The following is a 17859-nucleotide window of genomic DNA, read 5'->3' as shown; positions in this document are numbered from 1 at the left end:
CGGCGCGCGGGGACGGGCTCGGGCCGGGCGCGAGGCCCGCGGAGACCCCAGCTTCCGGGGCCACCTCTTTGTCTCCTGCAGGAGGGAAGGCGTTCGGCTTGCTTAAAGCCCGGCAAGACCGGAGGCTGGCGGAGATCAACCGGGTAAGCGCGTTGCCACCCCCAGCCCCCGGCTTTCCCGGACTGTCTGGGGGGGCCCCCCAAACTCCCACAGTCACCTTCTAGGCTGTTTCTGCAGCTTCCTCTGTTTCCTCCAGGCTTCCCCTAATTTCCTTCCTCTTCCCCTGCCCAGGTGCTTCCCATTCCAGGTAGGTCCCCTGCACCCCACCATGGCCCTCTTGAGTGGCAGCTGTGGCGCTTAGGCAGGGAGGGCCCCGGAGCTCTGATGCAGCTCTGATGCCAGCCAAGCCCCAGCGGCCACTCAAGCTGGCCTGGGACCTGGGCTGGGAATTTGGCGCTTGAAGGGGCCCCTGACTGGACCCCTGACCGCCAGTCCGCGATTTCACTGCAGAGAGAGGCCTGGCAAGCGAGGTGGCTGGCCAGAGACAGGGGCCACAGCAAGTCCCAGCCAGGGCTCCAGACTCCACCCCAGGGCTCTCTCCACTGTAAACGTGTTGACCTCCCTCCCACCTCCCAATCTATTCCCACCCATACCCTAAACTTTCTTTCACTCTAACTTTTAGGCAAGTTTCCCTTGGTCCTGGTGGATTTCTGTCAAGAAATCCAGCCCTTGCCGAGCGCACGATGGATAGCCTTTGCTTAATGGCCTTATCAATTCTAGGAGATAAGGGACAGTGTCAGGGCTGGCCGGGGCTGGCCAGCGCGCAAAGGCAGCACAGCTGGTGGCTTTAGGCTCTGCCAGTCCTGGGCTCCATCCTGTGTCAGCCCTGCGCTCTAGGGCTCTAGGGCAAGGGACTCTCGTCACGCCTCAAGGTCACCTCGAGGGCTCAGCGAGGGAGGCTCCATGCGCTGGGCCCACACCTGGCACCAGGGAAGCCCTCCGTGGGTGCTGCTAGAATCACCTCGTGAGGGGTCCCGGTTCCTTCCTAACCACTGCAGAGGCCCGTCCTCATGGCCACCAAGGCATGCCCATGGGCGCAAGGCTGAGCGTTCCCTCTGCAGGTTATGGGCACTGGGCACCCAGGGTGAGCCCTGCTCAGAGCGAGTCCCAAGCTGGTGGGGTGGGGGTCTGCAGGGTGTCGGCAGAGGCTGTGTGGGTGTGGGTCCAGGAGGGCTGGGGCTCATTTGGGGTGCTTCGGTTTTCCGCTTAGACCCACTCTGATTTCATTCCGCTGGCTAAGGAGTCCCAGGGAGGTCTGGGGGCCCCTCTGGGTGTCAGCCCTCTGCCCCCTCGCCATTACTCTCACCCTGCCTCTGCTGCCGCCTTGAGCAGAGCTGAGAGTCTGAGCTTCCTGGCCGGGCTCTCGGGTCCAGCTGCTGGGCTCCCGCCCCGCCCACTCTACAGCCCACCCTTGGTCTTGGCTGTTCTCGCCCTCTGGACAGAAGCCTGGGCCTGACCTCATATTCCTCCCTGGGGCCACTCCGCGGGTGGGGTCCAAGCTGCCTGTGTCCATCCACGGCCCGCAGGACCCCTGAGCCAGAGACAGCTGGCCGTAAGCAGGGGCCGGGTGTGACTGTACTTGGACAGAGCCGCCAAGTGTGTGGGACTCTCCCCGCCAACCCCGCCCTTGGGAGGCAGGTGGGGGAGAGGCCACAGGGTTGTTTTGGGAGGTGCACCGCTTGGCCCGGGAAGAGGAGCAGCTGTGGGTCTCAGGGGCGGATTAGGTACCGGGGGACTGGGGAGGGCACAAGAGGCTGCCTGACCCCCGGCACCCATCAGGGCCAGCAGCTGGCCGAGGCCACACACAGGCAGTGGGTGCCGTTCTGAGAGCCCCATGTGAGCCCAGGCTGCTGGGGTGCCCTGGGACCCTGCAATAAGAGGGCTCCAGGATCAAGCCAGAAGCTGCCTGCTTCCCACCACAGCAGGTCAGGTTTAGAGTTCCGAGTCTGGCTCTGACCTTGGGTTGTTGTGATTCTTCAAGGACACAATCTGCAAAGCACCCAGAGCTGGCTGCGGTCTTGATGGTTATCGTTGGTTTGTTTGGGGATGAACGCAACTGGGGACAGGCCAGAGGTATCCCTGGGTCACGTGCTGCTCCCCTGGGTCTGGCAGAGACCGGGTCTTTCCTGGCCTGGAATGCACCAGATCCCGGCCCTGCCCTGCGCCGGCGGCCGCCGGTGGAGATAGGCGCATGGAAGGGACGTTCCTGCAGCCTGCAGAGCTCTGTTTGCGGGTTCCGGTCCCTTGAGCAAGGCTAGAGCCTGCACTGGGGAGGGGGCTGGTCCCCTGCGCTGGGTGGGTGCTAGAGAGAACATGCTCCCACTCCAGACTGCCTGCCTTTGGGGTATGGCTCTGGAGCAGGACTTTTGGGGGACTGGACTGAGCAAGCGCTGAGTGGTCCTGTGGAGGTTGGAAGCCTCCAAGGACGGGGTTCCGTGGGGTCGCATGACTGACGGCAGTGCCCACGGTGAGGGCACAGACACGGGCCAGGGCAGTGCCAGCCCCCTCGCAGCTCTGGGGGTTCGCTAACAACATCCCAGTCCCCGCGGAGACCTTCCCCCACCCCGGGCCGGCTTCCAGAGGGCTGCTGGGAGGCTCCGTCTTAGTTCTGTTATAAAGGATTCAGCAGTGAAAATAGGAGACTCGGGCGGGCCTGGAGGTCTTGGTGAGCTGTCTAAAGATGCGCTTTTGGGGGTTTCAGTTTTCTGACCCATTGCCAGGCACGCTCAGGTCGGCGCCTCGTCTGATGCGCACCCCCTCCCGGGGGTGGGTGGGCGCTGGGATTCCCATTTCACAGGAAGTGTGGCTCGGTGGGTTGAGTCGTGGCCTGGGGCAGGCCGCCGCCTCCTCCTGCACGCGCCCGTCCGTGTGGGTGCACGCCCCGCAGGAGCAGGGCACCCCCGCTCCCCCCGCATAGCTGACATTCCCCTGGTGGCTTGGCTGGTGACCCCGGGCAGCCAGGCCTGGCTTTATATGGCAACAGGACAGATTTGCCCTTTCCCACGGGGACAGAAGTTGGGCTGGTGGGTGCCCCTGGAGCCCCTGACCCACGTGTGGGCTGAGCAGGAGGAGCCTGGAGGAGGCAAGGGCGGCAGCCTGAGCCGGACCACAGGCCAGGAGCCTCAGCCAGAGCATGGCCGAGCCTGCACATCCTCTCCTGGTCCTCCCCGCCAGCACAGCCTGAGGCATCTGCGGCCAGCATCTGCAAACACCCTCGGGACAGGGCTGACTAGGCGCCCTTTTTAGAGATGAGGAAGCAGAGGCTCAGCCAGGTAAAGTCACCTGCCCCAGGTGAGCGCCAGGAAGCTAAAGAGCTGGGATTCTGACTTCCACGCTGTCCACCAGGGGCCTCTCTGGCCCCTGTGGATAAGGATCTCTGGCTGCGGCCCCGCCCTCCCAGCCTCCTGGGTCAGGGGAAGGGCACTGAGCATTCTCTAGCGTGAAGGTGCCTGGCGATGAGTTCAGACCCCACATGCCATCTGTACTGGGAAGCGCTGGGCATGGCAAGCGGGGCACCCCTCTGCTCTGGGGGATCTGGGGGCCCTCGCCCCCAGCAACGCGACCTCTGACACCTGACCCAGGCACTGTGCAGGTGTGCCTCTTCCTGGCTCTGCCATCCTGTCCCTGCCCTAGTGACTGTGCCCAGCTGGCATCACTGGACACCCATCTCTCTTGCTCTTCCTTAATATATTATAAGGGAGCTTGTGATAAGCAGCCACGTGAGCCTCGGAGGATTCAGTGTCCCTGCAGGCCCGGCCCCTGTGACCTTGGTGTGGCCATGTCACAGAGTGCTGGAGATGGAATTTCTGTGGGGCTGGCTGCATCTGTGAAGTCTTTTCTCCGGCTGCCCCATCTACTGGCGAGGGTGTGGTGTCTGGCGGCGGCCCCAGAGCGCCGTGGGGAATGTGAGCCCGCTGTCCTTGCGGGGCGTGTTCGGCCCCTGCTAGGTGCCGGGTACCATGCTGGACATTTTCAGCCTGGTACTGGTCCAGCCCACAGACTGCGTCAGAGGCCCCACGGCCAGGCATGGTGCTGTCCAGTCCTTGGGGTTTTCGTCCAGGGCTTCAGCCATGAGCCCCTTGGGTGGCCTCCAAGATGGTGATATCTGCCCAACCCAAAATTCTGCTGCAGCTCATACATAAAGATGGGCCCAGGGGGCCAGGAGCAAGAACCCAGAAGCAAGTGCTGGAGGTACCAGCCTGGTACCCAGGGGACCCAGGACTGGGGCCCAGCAGGGCTGCCCACCTCTGATGCTTTTGGAAATATCCCAACTGAACCAAAGCCCTGGGTCTGTGCGTGGAGCCCGGGGGCGGGATCCCGGCGCTCGGAGGTTGCAGCTGACCAAGAGGGGCAGCAGTGAGAGCAGGTGCGGCTGTGGGCGCTGCCCCTGGCCGTCCCCAGGGCTGAGACGAGCGCTTTTTCCCATGCGGCTGGTGGATGTCCCGTCGCCGCCAGGTCAGCCGGCGGCCCTGGACAGAGTCCCACCCCCCGGCCGGGTTCCGCTGGAGGACGGGGTGGCACAGCGCGGGACAGAGCGCCCTGTGTGGGTCGGCTTCTCTGCTCAGTTCGTTTCATCCTCGCACTCACCCTGTGAGGCGTTTCAGTCATCAGGATCCCGTTTTACTGACGGAGCAGCGGAGGACCACAGGGGTCCGGCCAGTTGTCCAGGGCCAGCGGGTCCGAAAGAGCTGGAGCTGGCATTTGACATCCACTCAGCCTTCACCCCTGCCACCCAGGCACTTCTGACCATGAGGATTTAGGCAAGATCTTTCCCTTCTGGGGTCTCCGGATCCCCTGCTGGCGACACTGGAGGCTTGAGGGGTCCAGCTGCCGGCTGGTCTTCCTGGGCCTGCTGTTGGGCACGCTGGCCTGGGGTGGGGGTGCTCCTGCAGGCTCGCATTCCCTGCCTCTTTGCCAGGGCCTGGGCATGAGGCCTCCAGCCTGGCCCTAGGGGCCCAGGGGCCCACTGCGCCCCTCCCCCACAGAGGCTCATTAGCAATTTCTGCAGCCACAGACTGACTAGTTTTGGGGGGGTCAGTGGCTGGAGTGGGAGAGGAAGGTGTGGGGAGGGTAAACTACCGCCACACAGATACCCCATCGTCCTGGGGGCAGGAGGCCTGCGCGTGCAGGCAGGGTCGCTCCCAGCACCGACTTGCAGGGCCCAGAGACTGCTTTGTCCTCTCCCGGAATTGTGAGCGAGGGGGTGAGGGGAGGTAAACCTGGAATCATCCGGATGTGATGTCTGGGCCTCGATCACCCCGTCTGTCCGATCCCGTCAAAAGGAAGCCACGTCCGGGTCCCTGATCTTGTTAGAAGCTGAAGTTCTGGGCGATGGATGAGCTGCGGGCTATCAGCTGACTGATCAAATGTCAGAAGATGGTTACGCAGCGCCGAGGTTACGTGGCGGCTCCTCAGTGCCTGCGCTGTGCCAGCCTTGGCGCGTACCTACTTAGGTGCCGCCAACCCCAGGCAGGGGAACGTGGTCACCCTGCCACACGTGACCACGGAGGCGCGGACCAGTGCGGGGTGAGCGCACAGCTCCTCCGGGGATTCAGCCCAGGCACGCCGTCTCCTGCCCGGCCCTCTTCGCTTCTCCTTTTGCTTTTCCCCTAAGCCTTTCAAGCAGCCCTCACCTCCTCTGCCAGGATGGGGCAGGATGCCCGCGGCAGGTCGCGGGGCCTGAACCGAAGCTGGAACCCGGAGTCCGAAGCTGGAGGGAGGTGGGAGCTGGCAGCCCGGCAGCCGAGCTGCTGTGCCCGTTCACTGCTGTGCCCGGCGCCCGCCGCCTGCCTCCCCAGGCTCCCTGCCAAAGGCCTGGTCCACACAGCTGCGCTAAGCCTGGGCCCGCGAGGCCGCCTACCCACGCCGGGACCGGTCAGCCGCTTCTCCCACCCCCGGTCCCTCGGGGCTCAAGCATTTGTCATTTTGGGCCCTAAGGGGAATGGGATTCTGACCTCCGAGCGCCCCGGGGCTCCGCCACGCATCGAGAGCCTCTGCAAAGTTGTCTTGCGTTTAGTGGGCAAGTGGAGAAAGGATTCTGGCGGATGACTGGCGTCTCGGTCATGCAGCAGTTGCTTCTTGAGCACCTACTGTGTGCTGGCCATTGCTAGGGACTTGGCACCCTTGGGGGCGGGCCAGTAAACAAGTCTTCCTGGAGCCAAGGGCCTGCATCCGCCCCAGCCCCCGCTTCCTCGGGCCCCTTCCAGTCCGCAGCTCTGTGCAGGGCCTCAGCCGTGGAGCCGGACCCCAGCACAGTCGCTTGCTGTGCTGCTTTGAGCAAGTGGCGCACCCTCTCTGAGCCTCCGCGCATTCATTCACCCTGCAAATTTGTTGCGTCCCTGCTCCATGGCGGTTGCACCCTCGCGGGGGGCCCAGATAGCGGACGACTCCTGGGTAAGACTCACTTGTAAGTTGTTACTGGTGATCCATCCTATGGAGTAAAAAGAGACATGAGGCGAGGTTGGGCAGGTTGGAGGGAGGCCGGGGGCTGTGGCAGGCAGGCGAGCAACCTGGCCGCTCCGAGCTGAGCGAAGGCTTGAAGGAAGCGAGGAAGAGACATGTCCTCCAGGCAGGGGTTCAGCTGGAGCAAAGGTCCTGAGGCGTGGGGGAGGCCCCAAGAGGCGGTCAGCGTGGCTGAGGCCATTCTGGGGCAGGCTGAGGACACCAAAGAGGCAAAACAAGATCCAGGGCCCCCGCGCTGCTAAGGCCTGGTGGGGCTGGTTGGCTGCTGGCCGTGCGTGACCTGTCTCCAGCCAGGGGCTGCGTTCTTCCCCTGAGACCCCCCTGGATTCCTGGGGCCACATGGCGACAGACAGGCTCTGGGCTGGTGCAGGATCTGGCCAACCCAAATGTGGGAGCTGCAGGCGCCCAGAGAACTCACCGGTGCTCCTGGGGCTCCCCGTGAGCACTGTCCAGCTTGTGGCACTGTGACGGGGCCCTGGAGCAGTCAGTGCCCGGGTGCTGATGGGTCCTGCTGGGTCTCCGAGCTGCCAGCTTCTACCAGATGACCTTTGCTGAGCTCCAGACACCGTCCGTCTTCATTGTTTAGTGTTTATTTGGCAAAATCAAAACCTGGCAGCCCTCTCTTCACACACACACCCCTCCCCATTTATAATATTTATGGATCTGCTGTGTCAGCCTGACCCCAAAGTCTGGATGCCCCGCCCCGGGACAGAGTGGGTCTGGGACCTGGGAAGTGCCTGGTTGGCCCAGGGTCACCGACAAGAGGTCATTGTCCTATTTTGGGCCGAGGGCAGGACGGAAGAGCGCTGTGCCGAGGGAGGGGAGGCCCGGCCGAGCCAGCGGGCAGGGCCGCTCCGGGGCTGCAGGAGCGTGTCCTGCTCCAGCTAGGAGGCAGGGCCGTGCTGGACCGTGGCAGTGAGGTCCCCAAGTAGGCCAGGGCCGAGCCAGCTGGCCCCGGGGCTCTGGGTGCCTCTGCGCAGACGCAGCAGCAGGACAGGACCACAGCGGAGGCTCCCGACCAACCCTGCGCCTCCGGCCTGGGCACCGTCAATGTTTTATTCAATCGCTCTGGTCCTTGGTCACAGAGCTGTGAGGCTGTACTGGCTGACACAGAACCGCCAGAAGCAAGGGGCCGGCGGAGCCCCCCAGCCTGCAAGGGGGACCGACAGGTAGGTGTCTCCTCCTTAGTCACGGGCACTGAGTGACCCGCAGGAACTGTACCCGGGAGGGCTCCTGTCCTGCCGCACAGTGAATACCACCCCCACTCACTCCCCGCGCCCCGAGTGCCGAGGACCAGCCCAGGGGCTGTAGTGGCCGGCGCCTGGCCCAGCCGACGTTGCGTGCCTCAGCGTCAGGGGCCGGACCCCTGTCCAAACCCTGGGGCTTCGTAGCCGCTCAGCTTCCGGTCACTCTCTTCTACTGTGAGTTTCGAGGCTTATGACAGACAGGAAAGGGAGTGAGCCCTGTGCAAGGCGGTGTGGGTGCAGCCCCGGGGGCCCTGCAGGGGCGGGCCGGGAGGCTGGGCACAGCTGGGCGAGCCACCTAGAAAGCAACCCGCATCTTATAAACGTGCATTTCTGGCGCTTTAAGACAAGAGCTTGTTCCAGACCACTGCGGCCTCCCCGGAGCCTTTGGTGACTGACTAGGGAGTGTGGTTCTTTAGAAAGGCTGAGTGAGGCAGTGGGAGTGGGAGAGTGATGGCTCCGTGAGGGGGCGCAGAAGGGCTGCTGGGGTCTGGCCATGGACATGCCCACTCCGTACAGGGGCCCCGGCCGCCCCAGGTCAGCGGCGGGATGAGCAGGCTCTGGCCGCGCTTACGGAGGGGCACTTTGGATGTAAAGCGAATGGCTGCCGCTGCCTGTCCTAAACAGTGTCAGGGGCAAGGCCGAGGCTCTAAGGGAGCCTGTGGAAGCCCTGCTGCTGCGAGCCTCAGTTTCCCCATCTGTGAGGTGGTCCCAGGAGGGTAGCTCCTCCGGGGGCCCCCTGGGTCAGTGCTGCCGTCCTCCCGCAGCCTCAACCTGGCTCTGAAAGGCCCAGAATCCCTTCACGCGTTGAGGGGGAGGGGCCCAGTGCTACAGGTGAGGATGCAGGTGAGAGGTCATTCTCCGTGGGGAGCCCTGGCTGTGTGCCAAAAGTCAAACGCACACTCGCACGCCCTTCGGCGCTGGCGGGGTCACTGTGACACTGCCCGCTCTTGGCAGATAAGGCCACAGAGGTCCAGAGAGGAATTCACTGACTCCCATCACAGCCCTAAGGTGTTAATGCGGGCTGCCGGCCTGTCTTGGGGCTCATGGCTTCATGGATCCTGGAGGGAGCAGGGGTGCCCTGTGGGGAGGCCCTCTGAGTGCCTGCACCAGTAATTTGGGGTCTCCTGGAGCAGAGCTGCAGCTGCACCCCCTCCCTCCGCTGCAGGGGACTGTGGGACTGCTTAGAGCCGGCCCATACCCTACAGGACATGCCTGGCCAGCCGCCCCGGTGGACAGCAGGCCCTGGTGAGTGCTGCCGCTGACCCCTGGCTCAGGCTGTCCTCTCGCCCCTGCAGGAGTTCCTCTGTGACCAGAAGTACAGCGATGAAGAGAACCTGCCGGAAAAGCTTGTGGCCTTCAAAGGTAAGTCTCCGCACGCTGGCCTCAGAGGGAGGGCTCTTCGTGCCGTGGGCAGGCCGCCTCTGAAGACTTCCTTCCTCCTGAGCTGCCTGGCCGGCCGCGAGGCGGTGGGGCCCTCCACCTGCCCCCCGGCCGTCTCTCCCACTCGGGCCTGCAGGCCCTGGCCTGCCCCCCTCCCCTCCCCTTGCCAGGCCCAGGTTGGCTCCTGGCCGCCTGGCCAGGCCCTCAGTCCATGGCCAGCACACAATCAGCTCTTTGTGGGGCCGGCCACTCCCCCCCTCTGCGCCGCGGTCTCGGGAGCCCCTGTGGAGAATGGACGTTTGTGTCCCCACAGCGGGCCAGGGGCAGAGTTTCTGCCCATTGAATCCCTGCTGCACGGGATGAAAAGGAAACAGGGCCGGTCCGCGCTGGGAGAGGGCGCATAAAGGTCCCTCTGTTCGGGCCTGGCGCTTGGGCCCCAGCCAGGGCTGCAGGGAGGGGCGCTGGGCGCCTTTGGGCAGTGCCGCGTGGGCCCACCTTTCCTGCCGGAGACCATGCAGGGTGCAGCGCCCGGCATGCGGGGGGCCCCGGAGACCCGGGCCGCGAACCCCTCCCCACAGCCTTGGCCACTCCTCCGGGCTCCCAGACAGGACCGCTGAGGCCTCTCCACTGCCCCCAGCTAAGCTGTCCTTGCGCAGGAGTGAGGGTTCTGCCTGGTAGAGCCCTGATGACCTTGAGGGAGGCCCCTGGGGTGGGGCCCGCAGCCGTCCCGATGAGCTTTCCTGATAGTTGAAGAATCCCAGGCCAGAGAGGTGGGCTGACCTGCCTGAGGTCGCGCAGCTCAGCTGGGGCAGACTCCAAAGCCCCGCACCAGACCCCTCAGCAGAGGCGCGCTTCTGCCGTTGAACAAGACAGGAGAGAAAGGAGCTGGAGCAAAGATCCTGCCAGCCCAGCCCACCATCCCGCCCAGCCCCAGTGGCCCAGAGGGGAGCAAAGCTGGGGCGGGGCGCCCCCGACTGGGCTTGGGGTGCCCGCTGGCTGCAGTGGGCAGGGCCTTCATGTGGATGCCCAGCCCCCGCTCCATGTTTCCCTCCCTCCCTGCCGGAGGGTCCCGCACGCCTTGATAAGGAGGGTCAACTCCAAGGCCACGCTTGAGGTTTTGGGGAGGTCCCTGATCAAGGGCAGGCCCACAGGCCTCTCTGGGGAGAACATCCCCCCAGTTTTCCTAAGCCAGCACGCCCACATCTGGGGCCTAGACAAACACCTGGACGCTGCAAACAGCTCTTGCTGCCCCTGGCCGGCAGACCCAGTTCCCGGAGTTGGGAATGGACTCCAGCTACCGGTCACTGCGCAGCCCACCTGCACCCGTGTGGGCCAGGCGGAGGCAGCTGCCCTTCTGGCCAGAGGGTTAGCCCAGCGCCCCTCCCCTATGTCTGTGGGACAGGACACAAACAGGGCGAGATGAGAGGACTCGGGTGAGGAGGGGTGGGGGGCTCCGGAAGACCTGACTGCTGTCCTCAGGGGGCGACCCTGCTTCCAAGCTAATGCCAGTTTTTGCTTGGATTCCCAGAGAAGTACATGGAGTTTGACCTGAACAATGAAGGCGAAATTGGTGAGTGAGGCCTTGGGGGTGCAGGGCAGGGTGGAGGGGCGTGGAGTCCTACCACGTGGGCCAGGGCACAGTGCTCTCGTGGTCTGAACAGCATCGTGGGCACCTTCCCCAGTGAGCCCGGCCTGGACCCACTGCCCCAGACTCTCCCACTTCTTCCCGCCTCGCGCCTCCCTGATCACACCAGGGAATTGGATGGGGGGGCAGGGGGTCATGTTGAGATGCTCGGGCCCCCCAAGGTGGAGGCCAAAGTCATGCCGGGTGGGTGTTGCCTCTGTCCCCAAACCTGTCCGCTCTGCGGCTGTCCCGACCACCCCGCGGCTGTCCTGTCTGCCCAGGGGCTTCCCTCCCGCAGCGCCCCCCTGTCCTGCTGGCCAGGCCCGTGCATTCAGACCACGGCTCGGCCACCCCAGGAACGCCAGGGTGTGGGCGAGGCCACTTTAATTGCCTCCATTTTACAAATGAGGGAACTGAGACTCAGAAAGGTGAACCAACCTCAAGGGGCATCAGTTGGGGTGGCAGGCCCGGCACCCAGCTTTTCCCTCCCCGCTTGCGGCGAGTGCCATGGTCACCCCCAGCTTTTCTGCTCGTCCTCCCTCCCCTTGTCCTTTTCCCTTTTGAATATTTGGATCACTGTTTTCCTCTTTTGAATTGTTTTGCATCATCAAACTCATGCATTTCATCATAAACATTTAGCAAAGCACAGACAAAGCCCCATGGCCCCACCTTCCAGAAATTACTGTTTGAGCTCGATGGATAGTCAGCCCTCCACTCTGCTCAACGCACAGCGCTGCTTACGAGCGTTTTAGAGCCTCCCTTTGTGAGCACGTTACAGCACTGGGAGTATCTTGAGACGATTAACTTCTCTTTGGCATGGAACCGGTGGCCGCGCTGTGCCCACCCGGGGATGGGCCGCGACTTCTGCCAGCAGCCCCTCGCGCTGCCCACCTAGACACTTCCAGGCGGACGCTACGGACCATCCCGTGGAGAACGCTTTTGTCCATGTCGCTGTTTCTTTAGCATAAATCCCAGGAATCAGACAGTCTGGGTCAAAGGCGTCTGAGGCGATGCGCCAAATTGCCTTCCAGAAAGTTCTGGCCAGTTCCCAGTCTGGCCAGCAGCAAGTGGAAGACCTTTCAGTTCTTCCCACAGACCGCTGTCCCGCTTTCTTTGACATGCTCTGGACTTCCTGGCCCCGAGGGGTCTGGCCCCAGCCCTGCCCCTTGGATGAGCTGGGGCCGCTCCTGGCCACCCCTGGCTGACCCACTGTTCACTGAACAAGCTGAGGGAAACTGTGTGAAGGTCTCTGGAGCCCCGAGGTGCACCTCATGGGGTTGAAATGATTTTTTGGGTGCCCCCCCTTGTTCTTCGTGACCTTTGTCCTTCTGTGCTGCCCAGGAAAGTCTTGGCAGCCTGCCCCTGCTGGTGAGGTGAGGCCTGGGCCGGCGGGAAGGGAGTGGGAGGGACTCCACAGCTGTCTCTGGCTGATGCCGTGCCCCTACCTTGGTGGCGGTGACTTGTGGGGGAATAGGAGCTGCCAGGGAGCGGCACCCAACCTCAGGGAGAGGCAGAGATTTTAAGGGGAGTCCAGAGCAGTCTTCCCGGGCCCCCCTTTGGGCCTGGTGCTCCGAAGGACCCATCAGCCATTGTCACCACTGGCGGGAGCAGGGTTCAGAGAGCTTGGGGCGTGTGCCAGGAATAGCAGAGCTGGATGCCAACCCACACCTGTCCCTCGCTAGAAGCCCGCGTCCCTAACTGCTAGTCCGTGCGGCTCCCAGAGAGCAGGGCGGCGACGGCTCTATCTCCCTGCTGGCCAAAGCCCATCAGCACAGCCAGGGAGCGGCCCCTCCCAGCAGCCTGTCCCCGCCAAATGGGCTTGCTTTACCCCCCACCCCCCGCAGACCTGATGTCTCTAAAGAGGATGATGGAGAAGCTTGGGGTCCCCAAGACCCACCTGGAGATGAAGAAGATGATCTCCGAGGTGACGGGTGGCGTCAGCGACACCATCTCCTACCGAGACTTTGTCAACATGATGCTGGGGAAGCGCTCGGCCGTGCTCAAGCTGTGAGTGACCCCCTCTCTGGGGCCGCCGTGTGGAGACACCCCTGGCTTGGACCCCTCGGCCATGCCAGCCAGTAGGAAGCTATGTGGCCACGGGTCAGGGCCTTCATTTTTCTGAAGCTGCCTTCCTTCCCCGGCCTGGGCCCACGCAGAGGCATGGGCCCTCGCAGTGGGCCTGGCAGAGTTCCACTCAGTGCCTGGCAGGTGCAGGCACCCCGCACCTGGTGGCTGGGATTGCACTGTAGGTTCTTCCTGCTGCAAGAAAACCCTGGGCATCTCATGCTTTCCTGAGCTACAAGGCCAGATGGTGATGCCACTCGGACGCCGCCGCTGCTATGTGGCTCCTTAGATTGCTCACTCGTCAGTTTGCAGACATTTATTGAGCACCAGCTATGTGCCAGGAGTTATTCTAGGTGCCAGGGACCCGTGAAGCCCTATGGAGCTTTTTTTTTTTTTTAAGATTTATTTATTTATGTACACAAGAACTGGGGTGCAGGCCAGAGTCGCAGGGGCACAGGGTGAGAGGACTCACCAGAGACAGAGGGGAGCAGAACAGGAAGATGAATTGAAATACACTGTTGAGGGGACCAGGAGAGGTCTGCTGCACTGTGTGTCCCTCCTTGGCTGGGGATCGAACTCACGCTGCAGTGGCTGTGATAGCTTCACGGTGCTGCGCCACCAGAGAAGTCCCCCTGTGGAGCTTCTAGTGACGAGACAGACAAACACCAAGCCACAGAGGGTGATGGTCTGGGATAAAAAAGAAAAAGAAAGTGGGTAAGAGCAACAGAAAAGGGTGGATGGCGAGCTGGAAGGTGTCACCGGGAAAGCGGCGTTTGACCAGGGCCCTCTGTGAGGCAGGTGTAAAGAGATGAGCAGGTGAAAACGTGAGGGAATGGCATGTGCCAAGGTCCCGGGGCAGGACTAAGGAACAGCACAGAGGCGTGTGTCTGCAGTGCAGTGAGTGAAGAAGTCAGGCCCCACGGAGCCCCATAAACTTGGCCAGACTAAGCATTTTTTTTTAAGATTTATTTATTTATGCATACAGAACTGGGGTACAGGCCAGAGGTGCAGGGGGTGAGAGGATCTACCAGAGACAGAGCGGGGAGCAGAACAGTCAGATTGATGAAGTCCACTGCTGAGGGGGGCAGCAGGCAGGTCAGGAGAGGTCTGCCGTGCCCTGTGGGTCACCTCCAGGGCAGGCGGGGATGGAACTCATGCGGAAGCGGCTTTAGCTTCTCAGTGCTGCGCTCTAACCCGCTGCGCCACCAGGGAGGGCCCAGACTAAGCATTTTATACTGACATGCAGGAATGCTGCCGGGTACCCTAAGCTAGGACCTGGGTTTTCTAAAGGCTCGCTCTGGCTGCAGCCAGGGTAAGAGAGACTACAGGACGCCCATGCCTTTGTGTGGCAAGAATGAGGCCACGGAGCCTGGGGAGGCTGCCACGGAGGCGGGCAGGGCCCGGGGGCTTGGGAGAGCCCGCAGAACTGCTCAACGCCCACATGTGGGGTGAAAGGAAAACGAAGGCTCAGATGATGGTCTCCAGGATCTGCGTCTCCGAGTAGCTGTTTGCTTTGGGGGAAGCGCAGCTGGGGAGGCCGTGGCTTAGGGGTGTTGGACTGAGCGAGCCTTGTGCACAGCCCAGGGGAGAGGTTGAGGAGCAGCTGGGTGCAAATCTGGGGCTCAGAGGCCAGGCTTCAGCGACCAGACTGTCTCTCTCTGGATGGGATTTAAAGCCAGCGGAGCAGGCAGGGCCCAGCGGGCTGTGAGCAGGAGGAGCCTGCTGCAGGTGGGGCTTGAAGGTCTTGCTGGAAGCCTCCAGCTGGGAGGTAGCAGGCCGGGAGCTGCAATCAGGATGGCCCCCTCTGGGGCTACACACTGAGTCCCTCAGCCTTAACAGCAGTGTGTGTGTGGGAGGGTGGAAGATGACAAGGAATCCCAGGCAGAGCCCCGACAGGCTGCCTGGTTACGGGAGTCACATCTGGAGCCTCGCACTGCTGGGGGGTGGGGGGCGCTTTGTGGGGATCACACAGCCAGTGTGGCTCAGCTTCCTCCTCTGTCAAATGGAACCAAGCCCCTTCCACGCAGCTGCCATCATGGGTTTCTGAGAAGACTCTTCTGGAGAATGGCCCCGTGGCATTCTGCAGAGACCCCGCAGGCGTGAGGGCTGGGACGGGGGCCTGTGCGGCAGAAGGGGTCCTAATTCTGTTATATTTTTTTTCCCTCCGTATCCAAACCAGAGTCATGATGTTTGAAGGAAAAGCCAACGAGAGCAGCCCCAAGCCGGTTGGGCCCCCTCCTGAGAGAGACATTGCCAGCCTGCCCTGAGCAGACCTGCCCCCAGCTGCCCCTGCCCTCCCTGCCTGCCCCCCAACCTCACTGCGATTTGTCTCGTTTCATTGGTCGTGTTTGTGTTTTCACTGGGCAGAATTAATGGTCTCTTTGCAAAGCACAGCTATCTGCCTTAAAGGGCCCCTGGGTCCCCTTCCTTTCTTCTCCCCTCTTCTCTCCTCTCCACGCAGAAGGGCTGACACCACAGCAGAAAGCTGAAGGGTGCAGGGCGCGGGCAGGAAGAGCGGAAGCTGCTTCCAGCTTGGAGCTGACATCGTCCCTCTTGCCGGGAGGTCTCTGGGTTAAGCCCATGCTCAGCAGTCTGGCCCCTGTGGCAACTTTGGGCCACTTTCATTACACCCTAGAGTAGGAGGGACAGGGCCCCAGGGCCCCACTGGGGTGTCCCTGGGCAGCTCTGTAATCAGTGCTCGGGGTGGTCCAAGATGTGGCCACGGGATGCCGCACTGCCCCAGATGACCCCTCGGGCCATGCTTCTCATCCTCAGTGAGATGACAGGAGGGAAGGATGGGAGCTTGGCCATTTCAGCCCTTCAAGAAGGTTCCAGGAGGAATCTCAACACCCCCCCCCCGGCCCCCATCCTGGGGTTGGAGCTCACTCAGCCAGGTTCCAGCTTTTAGGGAGGAAGCTGAGGGTAATAGGGCAGGAGAAAGAGGAATAAGATGCCCATGGCCAAGCACACCATTGCTACGAGGGGCTGAGGAAAGAGACTAGAAAGACAACCTCTGCCTGCCGGAAATGACATGCCCATCCACTCGCTCCTCACTTCACACCATTCACTCATTCACCCAACAGACATTTATTGACCACCTATTATAAGCTTTAAGTCTTCCCCTCCTCCACTTTGTCCTGATCATGTTTGTGTCTGTGTTCCCAACTCATCTCTCATTTCCCAATCATCCAGAACCTTGAGCTTGGGGACTGGATTGTGGTCATCTTGGGCCTTTTACGGACTCACAGGGCTTTAGAGCTTTAGAGCCCTTCTCCCCTCATACCCCCACCCCCTGAAGGCTAGCTGGACCAGTCCTCTCATTTCACAGGTGAGAAGCTGGTGGTTCCCTGGGATTAAGTGTCTTGCTCAAGGTCAGGGGTAATCTGCAGAGGGGAGAGTCTGGACCAGAGCCCAGGAGTTCTTGTGTCCTGCCTGCTTCTGTGTACTCGGGCTGCCTCTTTCAACAGTCAGAGGGTGTGGTGGGAATGGGTCGCCTCCTGGATCAACAGGAGGGGCTGGCTGGGGCCAAGACTCACCCTGCAAGTCTGCAGGAACCAGGCCTCCCTCTGCAGCTCTGCCTTCCGTCTTCTTGACCAAGCCACTTCTCAGACAGGAGGACGACCCACTTGACCCTATCTAGGCTGAGCAGGGAGCCAACTTTGATGCACCCACACAGTTAATATACTTATAATGTGCCAGCTGTGAGCCAGGGCCAAGAACGCAGTGGTGAAATGGACAGTCTGGAGGAATTCGGAGTCTGGGGTAGACTCAGAGACAGACAAGTGAGATGATCATTTGGGAAGGGGGAGTGGGGTGATGACACTGCCATCCTGGGGGGCTTAGCTGAGCCCAAGGTTGAGCATGTCGCAAACTTAAGTGATAGGTTTCGGAGCCAATGGAGGCTGGCGCCAGCAGGGACTCCACAAGGCTCCCCAGTGCCCCACAATCACAGGTGCACGGAGCTGCCCGACAGCATTTGAGAGTGGAGCAGGTTGGGTGGGGAAAGGGCCAGGTTGGGTTAATCTGTGGTCTCCAGTTCAAGAGCAAGTTAATTTGGCCATGACTGGCTGATTTTCAGCCTAAGGAGCTACTTCAAATGCACAGGCTTAGTTGAAGTTTAAACCCCAGCAAAACATTCCTTCCTGTAAATGTAAAATCTCACCACCACCCAGCCTTCTGTCTCCCTGAAGTCTGTTGATGAGCTACTGCCTGTCCCCTCCCCTTCCCACTGCACCTCCTCTCTGGAACAGAGACCTCTGAGCAAGGTCAGCCATCCCTGACAGCCCACCATAGGCGGAGTGCCCTGCCCCTCGCTCAGGGAGATCAGAACCAACATGATTCCCATGGGTTTCATAGAACAGGAAGTTTATAGAACAGGAGGAGAGCGGGCGCCTGTGTCCTCAGCTTCTGGAAAGGGCAGGAAAGAGTTCTCTCATTGGATGGGGGTGTCTTGGGAAACCCTGCCAGTTCCTTTACCATTTCTTGGGACTCAGCGCCTGGAGGAAGGGGAGCTCTCAAGTAGCCCTTGGAAAGGGGGGATTTCTGCAAATGTTTCAGGTTACGGCTATTGGCTGGAGCGTTCTTCCAGCTAAGGGCTCATCTTAGAACTTCAGCTCTCTTCTTTCTAAAAGACCAAATCTAACTAATGTAATGAGCATCTTGGGGACTGTCAACTATGGCTTTGCCCTTGTGACTCAAGAGGAAGGAGTTTGTCCAGCAAGTTCAGCTGGACGAAGTTGTGTGTGTGTGTGTGTGTGTGTGTGTGTGTGCGTGTGTGCGCATGAGTGTGTGATGTGGGGCATCATCTGTTCGGATGAAATAAAACAGACAAACTTACAGTGTCTTGGGGGGTGTATTTTGGGAAGTTTATAGATGGGGCATATCAGAAGAGCAAGCAAAATTAGCAGCGATCTGAATGCATCCTGTGTGCCAGACCCTGCTCTGTGGACTCCTAACACCAGACAGGTTCGGTGATGTCATGTTTGTTTTTTCAACTAGAAGCAAGTTTGGAGCAGATAAGCA

The 17859-nt window shown here is 61.5% G+C and overlaps 1 protein-coding gene across 1 annotated transcript in view; it reads left to right on the top strand.

Annotated features, from left to right (window-relative positions):
* Window positions 1-17662, top strand: part of AIF1L (allograft inflammatory factor 1-like) — a 19377-nt gene extending 1715 nt beyond the window's left edge. Inside the window, exons 2-6 of the mRNA XM_004677875.2 lie at window positions 82-143; window positions 9065-9131; window positions 10678-10719; window positions 12618-12780; window positions 15017-17662. Of these exons, the coding sequence (XP_004677932.1) occupies window positions 82-143; window positions 9065-9131; window positions 10678-10719; window positions 12618-12780; window positions 15017-15104 (422 nt within the window). The 3' untranslated portion in view covers window positions 15105-17662. The remainder of the gene's footprint in view (window positions 1-81; window positions 144-9064; window positions 9132-10677; window positions 10720-12617; window positions 12781-15016) is intronic.
* The last annotated feature ends 197 nt before the right edge of the window (window positions 17663-17859 follow it).

This window comes from Condylura cristata, unplaced genomic scaffold (assembly GCF_000260355.1).
Source record: "Condylura cristata isolate star-nosed mole 26May11 unplaced genomic scaffold, ConCri1.0 scaffold00006, whole genome shotgun sequence".
NCBI classification, from domain to species: Eukaryota; Metazoa; Chordata; class Mammalia; order Eulipotyphla; family Talpidae; genus Condylura; species Condylura cristata.
This window is presented reverse-complemented; position numbering and strand designations above follow the sequence as displayed.